General features: G+C 31.3%; 2 protein-coding genes across 2 annotated transcripts in view; one reads left to right on the top strand and one right to left on the bottom strand.

The window, feature by feature from the left end:
- EMWEY_00053530 (S-adenosylmethionine synthetase, putative) overlaps positions 1–2,261 on the bottom strand; it is a gene marked incomplete at both ends in the record, with an annotated part of 2,847 nt that extends 586 nt beyond the window's left edge. Inside the window, 5 exons of the mRNA XM_013477591.1 lie at positions 80–481; positions 738–881; positions 1,124–1,264; positions 1,743–1,847; positions 2,118–2,261. Of these exons, the coding sequence (XP_013333045.1) occupies positions 80–481; positions 738–881; positions 1,124–1,264; positions 1,743–1,847; positions 2,118–2,261 (936 nt within the window). The remainder of the gene's footprint in view (positions 1–79; positions 482–737; positions 882–1,123; positions 1,265–1,742; positions 1,848–2,117) is intronic.
- A 4,289-nt stretch (positions 2,262–6,550) lies between these two features.
- On the top strand, positions 6,551–7,032 carry EMWEY_00053520 (hypothetical protein; the record flags this gene model as incomplete). The annotated part of the gene is made up of 2 exons (XM_013477590.1): positions 6,551–6,633; positions 6,876–7,032. Coding segments are annotated over 2 exons (240 nt in total), but the record flags the coding sequence as incomplete, so codon positions are not given.
- Positions 7,033–7,200: the final 168 nt, after the last annotated feature.

Genomic DNA, 7,200 nt, shown 5'->3' with positions numbered 1-7,200 from the left:
AAAAAAAAAAAAAAAAAAAAAATAAATAAATAAATAAAATAAATAAATAAATAAAAGGAAAAAAAAAAGAATAACTTACTTGTACAAGACATCTTTTACAGAAATGATTAGCAACAAGAGATTTAGCTGCCCATCTAGCTGCATATGCAGCAGATCTATCTACTTTAGTACTATCTTTACCACTAAATGCTCCTCCTCCATGGGCCCCCCAACCTCCATAAGTATCAATAATTATTTTTCTTCCTGTTAGTCCTGCATCCCCATGGGGGCCCCCTATAACAAATCTACCTGATGGATTTAATAGATATATTGTATCTTTATCTAAATAATTACTAGGTACTACTGGCTTTATTACCTTATTTATTATATCTTCTCTTAATTTATTGTTATCTACCTCTGGTGAATGTTGTGTAGATATTACTATTGTATGTACACGTATAGGTATAGGTACACCACTACTATTGTCATACTCTACTGTTACCTGCATGCACACACATACATTATTTATTTATTTATTTATTTATTTTATTTATTTTATTTATTTTATTTATTTTATTTATTTATTTGTATGTTTGTTTGTTTATTGTTTGGTGTTATTATTGTATATATATTAGTTATTATGTTATATAATATAAATATATACTATAAATAAGCATAATAAATAAAATAAATAAATAAAATAAATAAAATAAATAAAATAAATAAATAAAATAAATAAAATAAATAAATAGACTTACTTGTGTTTTACCATCTGGTCTAATATAAGGAAGAAGACCTGTCTTTCTTACATCTGTTAATCTTTTACCTAAACTTGTTGCTAATGAATGACTTAATGGCATCAATTCAGGTGTCTCGTCACATGCATAACCAAACATATGACCCTACAACGAACAACAAAAGCAGCAACAGCAGCAGCAACAGCAACAGCAGCAACAGCAACAGCAGCAACAGCAGCAGCAGCAGCAGCAGGAGGAGAAGGAGTATGAGTAGAGCAGGAGAAGGAGGGGAAGGAATAGATAAAGGGATTAATAGATACAAGCAAATTGATATAAATAAACAATAAATTAATTAATTAATTAATTAATTAAATTAAATAAATAAAATAAATAAATAAATAGGTTACCTGGTCTCCTGCTCCAATTTCTTCAATATTTTTATTAATATGCACTGCATGCGCTATCTCGGGGCTTTGATCTTCTATAGCAACAACAACCTTCATTGTCTTATAATCTAATCCTTTAGATTCATCATCATAACCTATATCCTGCAGCAGCAGCAGCAGCAGCAGCAGCAGCAGCAACAGCAACAGCAACAGCAGCAACAGATGATGATGATGATAAGGATGATGATGATATACTATAGTGCTTATTAGGGTTTATTAGGGTTTAGGGTTTAGAAGGATAAACCCTCTATGTTTCTCCTATATATATTATTGATTATACATAAATCAATCTATTTGTTTATTAGTGTTTATTAGGGTTTATAATAGAGGGTTTATAAAGGTTTATTAGGGTTTATAAGGATCTATTAGGGTTTAGGGTTTATAAGGGTTTAGTAGGGTTTATTACCCTGAAGGTCTCCTCCCTCAATCAATTTATACCAATTAGTATTTATAAGGGTTTATTAATGTTTATAATATATGGGTTATAAGGGTTTATAAGGGCTAATTAAGGTTTAGGGTTTATAAGGGTTTATTAGGGTTTATTAGGGTTTATTAGGGTTTATTAGGGTTTAGGGTTTACCCTGCAAGTCTCTCGGATAATTTTCTCATAATCAACACTTGCATTGGTTGTAATTTCTCCAAAGATCATCACCATTCCTGTTTTTGTGCAGGTCTCGCATGCTACCTAGGAGAGGAAAAAAGAAGAAAAAAAAAATATTAATTTGTATAATTATAATGAATATTATGTATTATTATGTAAATATAAATAAATTAAATCATTAAATTTATATTTAATCAAATATTTAATGGAGAATTAATAGCTGGATGGACATAACATCGTCATCGATGGCTTGCTTCCTTTCTTGAATAAAGAGGAAACTTATTGAATAAAAAGGGAATAATGGCTAAAAATAGACCGCTAAAAAGGAATTATTTTGTATTTTATTCTTCTTACTTTACTATTTGGATCTTCTCTTAAACAAGCGTCAAGAATTGCGTCAGAAACTTGATCACATAATTTGTCTGGATGTCCTTCATTAACGCTTTCCGAGGTAAATAGGAATCTACCTGGGGTAGTAACGATAGGTCTAGTCGACATTTTCAGAGAAATTATAAAAAAAAGAGAAAAAAATCCAAAGAATTCAATAAATAGAAGAAGAAAAGAAAGAAATACTCCTGCAAACAGAAGAAAAAATGAACAAAAAACAACAAAAAACGTCAAACAGCCACAGAAGGAAAATGAAGTTGCACAGCCATCGAGCTGCGGTGTACAGACAGCTGACGAAGGCGCTATAATCGTTATAAGATCAGCACCATTTATTGAGGAAAAAAGAAGAAATAAAGCCCATCTTTGTATAAATAATGAATAATTTAAACAATTAATAATTAACAATAAAAAAAATTAAGAAAAAATATGGATTCATCAAAGAAAATACATTCATGTTTCTATAGTACAGGCCCGTGAATCACCACCAACTCGCCAAGTGTATGAGACAGAAAAAGAAAGAATTTCGCGATATCTTCTAATAATCTATGGGAATAAAATATAAATAAAAAGTAAATAAAGAAGAAAAAAAGAAAAAAAAACAATTCCCTTCTTCCCCTCACCATACAAGCCTGCGGGGTGTAGGGAAGTAGCAGAAGGGCCGTATTGAATATAATATGAATAAGAGAAAGAAGAGAGGGAAAGAAAAAGGATAAAAAGATTGATAAAAAGAAGAAAAAAGAATAAATAAATAGAAAATAACAGACAGGATATAAATACAAATAATTTATATATATTTATTCTTTATTTACCTGGGCCGACAAAGAAGGAGGAAATCAACAACAGGGGCAGCTGCGGGGAAGAAGAAAATATTCTTTTTTTTCTTTATTTTGCCGCATGCATAAAGCCCTTTTATATAAAATAATTAAATAAAAGAAGAAAAACATAAACACAAAACATTTCATCATCAATTCTTCTCTTCTTTAAATACCTGCGTGGGGCTGTTATATCGGGGCTGTCTGCAACAACAGCAGCAGCAGCAGCAGCAGCAGCAGCAGCAGCAGCAGCAGCAGCGGCCGGTATACACCGGTGGCCCATTTTGTTGCCTTAATAGGTAAGAAGTAATTAAGGGACTTTCTTCTTCTTTTATTACTATATAAAAGTACTATAAGAATTAAATAAATAATATATATAATAATTGGGGTGTATATACACCTGCTGCAGCAGCAAGACCTAATAGACCCTCTCTCTTCTCGGCCCCACACTTTTCTTCTTTTTATTTATTTTTCTTTCTTCTTCTTCTCCCCTATAAATAAATATATTTAATTTATTTTCTTGTATTTGTTTATACACAAATAAACATATATATACTATCTATAGTAAATATAAGAACAGTTAACAACTATATAATAATTAATATTTATATATTTATTTATTTATTTATTTATTTATTTATTTATTTATTTATTTATTTATTATATTTTTTATTAATAAAAGAGACACTGTAGCTAATAAGCAGCAAAGAATAAATATAAATAATAAATGATTATTTTATTGCATATACACCTAAATAAATATATATAATTAATTAATAATTATTTAATAAAAAACATTAATTAATAATTAAATAAATAAATAAATAAAAGAAAGGAAAAGAAAGATAATTAGTTAATTATTCTTTTCTCTTTTTTTATTCTTCTTATATACAGTAAAATAATAGATAATATATAAAGGGACACAAATATATATATATTTATTTATTTATTTATTTATTTATTTATTTATTTATTTATTTATTTTATTTTATTTATTTTATTTATTTTATTTATTTGTTTTATTTATTTTTTATGTATACTTATTTGTATAAAAAAAAAAGAACATTTATTTATTGCATGAATTGTTGCTCTCTTCTTACCTCTTAGTAATAAATAAATAGAATAGTGTCTGGCTATACAGATGCCCCTGCTGCTGCTGCTGCTGCTGCTGCTGCTGCTGCTGCTGCTGCTACCTGCTACTAGCCAACACTGTTAGTACTGTACTATTTTCCCTGCATGCGGGTAGCCAACATAAATAACAGCAAAAAGGTAATTATTATTATTATTATTATTATTTATTAGTATTATTTTTATTAATTATTTTTATTACTATTATTATTATTTATTATTATTATTTATTATTATTATTTATTATTATTATTTATTATTATTATTTATATTTATTACTAATATAATAAGAAGGTACATAACCTTAATGGGCACAAACATGCATAAGATAATATCCTCTCTTCCTCTCCTTTTCTTTATATATAATAATAATAATAATAATAATAATATATACATAAATATTTAATTATATTTAATAAATATTTAATTAATTTTATTTCTTCCTTTTTTTTCCTTCTCTTAGCCATTTAACGTAATATTCTTCCCCTTTTTCTCCTTTTTTCTCCTTTTTCTCCTTTTTTTCTCCTTTTTTTCTCCTTTTTCCCCTTTTTCCCTTGTCTCCTCCCCTCGATAAGGAGACAAATAAATAAATATTTATAATAAAATATCTTATTAATAAAAAAGAAGAATTCATTTGTTGTTATAAATTTTTATTTATATCTTTATTAGGGGAGGAGAAAGGAGGAGAGATAAATAATATATTCTTATACAATCTTCCTTATTAATTCTTTCTATTATACTAACAAAAATAATATAATAATGAATATAAAAAGGAAAAAAGAATTAATAATTGGCCTCTTACTGTCTATTCAGCTCGGGTGTATATCCATCTACCTGCCGGTATGCCGTCTATTAAGAGACATTAATTAATTATTAATTTATTTATTTACTTATTTATGTTGTGTTTGTATAGTATACAAAAGGCTGCTTCCTCTGACTATTTGGTGGTGTATCTTATAGTAAGGATTAATGCGACGAATACCTATTGAACTTAATTACTCCTTTTTTGCCCCTTTTGTTTCCCCTTGTCTTTTTATTCTTCGTAAGGAGGTAGGAAGACAGAGAGGGGAATATTAGCACCTCTTTGTTGAATTATAATATGTTTATTCTTTCCTTTTATTACTCCTTAAGACGGCCATTTATACTGCTTGTGTGACGGTCACCACTGTTGTATGCTCCTTTCTATGCTAATAGGATGCAGGAGGAGGTCGTGCTGCGGCAATAAAGTAATAAAAAAAATAAAGTTAATCAATGATTTATGCAATAATCTAATGAATTAAGTCTATTTATTTCTTACTGCTAGTCCGAGGAGCAGATCTTTGCTCCTTGTGGCGCCGCTATTGACGATACGTAACACTGTTTATAGGGGAGGATAGAGGGAGTAGACATGGTACAAAAGAGTATAGTTTTATGTGATTCTTTGTGTTGTTACTGACAGGAAAAGAAAACATGAAACAAATAAACAAATACTATAATGGCGATGATATACATGAGGGTGTTCCTGCCTTTGAATCACTGACATCGTGGGGTGTATATTCAGCTTTCCGCACTCTTGATTACCGGTGGTCGGTGCTGGTTCGTTCAAGTTAGCGTGGATATTTTTGCTTGGCATTGTTTTGTTTATTTGCATTATTATTAATTATGCAATGATTATTATTTCTTTCTTTTTCCCCTCCATTGACTTATTTGCTGAAGGAAACACGGCAGCGCAGATGAACCTCTGCTGATATCGGCGCCACCGTAGGGTTGGATTAGGCGCCGTTTATCTGGTTTTGTCGGTTCTTTGAGTTTTTTTACCTTTTATTTTTCATTTATTTATGATTTATTTTCTGATTTTGGCTGAGATCGCCAAAAAGAGCCGACGAACCCCTCCGTTTTCCTCTTTGTAGTCGAGTGTTTTTCGGCTGCGCTGGGGGGTGACTGATTGTTTGCTCCTCTTTTGCATAAATCTTCTTCTTTGACTAATTTTTATTTTTTTTCCGATATTTTATTCCTTTTTTGTCATATTAAGCAGGTTATGCGCCTTTTTTTCCTCTTTTGGTTTCTGTACGCTACGGCAAAACGCCTTAGCGTGCATTGCAAGAAAACGCCTACCACCTCACCGTCACCACCATAACTTGAATACGAATTCTTTTCGTTTTTTTTTTCCTTTATTTCCCCATGACGAATCCTTCTTCTTCTCCCTCTCCCTCTCTTTCTCCTCCTCCGCCTCCTCCTCCTCCATCTCCCCCTTCTAATGGTGAAGGAGAAGAGGAAATACCAATAGAGGAGGTAAAAAAGAGTAATGACGTACGTGAGTATGCGGATCCATCAGAAGATAATAAAGGAGATGCATCATGGATATGTCCATATATGAATTCTCCTTCTTCTCTTCGTCTTTCTTTGCATGTATTTCCTAAGAAAATTCATGCAGGACATTCAGTTATAGATTGCCGCCTATTTGGTAGAAATCGCGTAAAAATGTGCAAATGGAATGGATGGGGATATGCAGATACTTATGTATCCATGTCTAGCTCCTCTATGATTAGACTACATGGTAATAGGTAAGCAGCAGCATCAGCAGCAGCAGCAGCAGCAACAGCAGCAGCAGCAGCAGAGAGAGGGAGAGTTTCTATGTGTTAGCACTACGAACCTTGTATATATTTGCTGCTCTTTTTTGCTGCTTCTGTTGCATCATAAGGAGATTATCTACATAAGCCTACTCTTACTGTTCCTACTGCTGCTGCTGTTGCTGCTGTTGCTGTTGCTGCTGCTGCTGCTGCTGCTGCTGCTGCTGTTGCTGCAGATATAGTTTATGTGGTGTAGATATGGGCCATTGGCATGAATTCATGGAGTCGATCCCCGGGATCGAGTTTACGTTCACCTCCCCTGCACAAAATATACTCAAGATACCCCCTAAGAAGAATTGGTCTCAGCAATTTATTGATGAATTAAAGAAAAGGGTAAATTATTATTCTCCTGTTGTTGCTCTTGCTGCTGTTGCTGCTGTTGCTGCTGCTGCTGCTGTTGCTGCTGCTGCTGATGATGGTAGTGGTGTTCTCTTGTTGTTTATATTGATTGTTTTCTTATAGGGATTTGTATATGTATATATATATATATATATAATATAT

The sequence above is a fragment of the Eimeria maxima genome, genomic scaffold (genome assembly GCF_000499605.1).
Source record: "Eimeria maxima Weybridge genomic scaffold, Emw_scaff1534, whole genome shotgun sequence".
Lineage (NCBI taxonomy): Eukaryota > Apicomplexa > Conoidasida > Eucoccidiorida > Eimeriidae > Eimeria > Eimeria maxima.
Note: the sequence above shows the minus strand (reverse complement) of the source record. Positions and strands in the feature narration are given on the sequence as shown.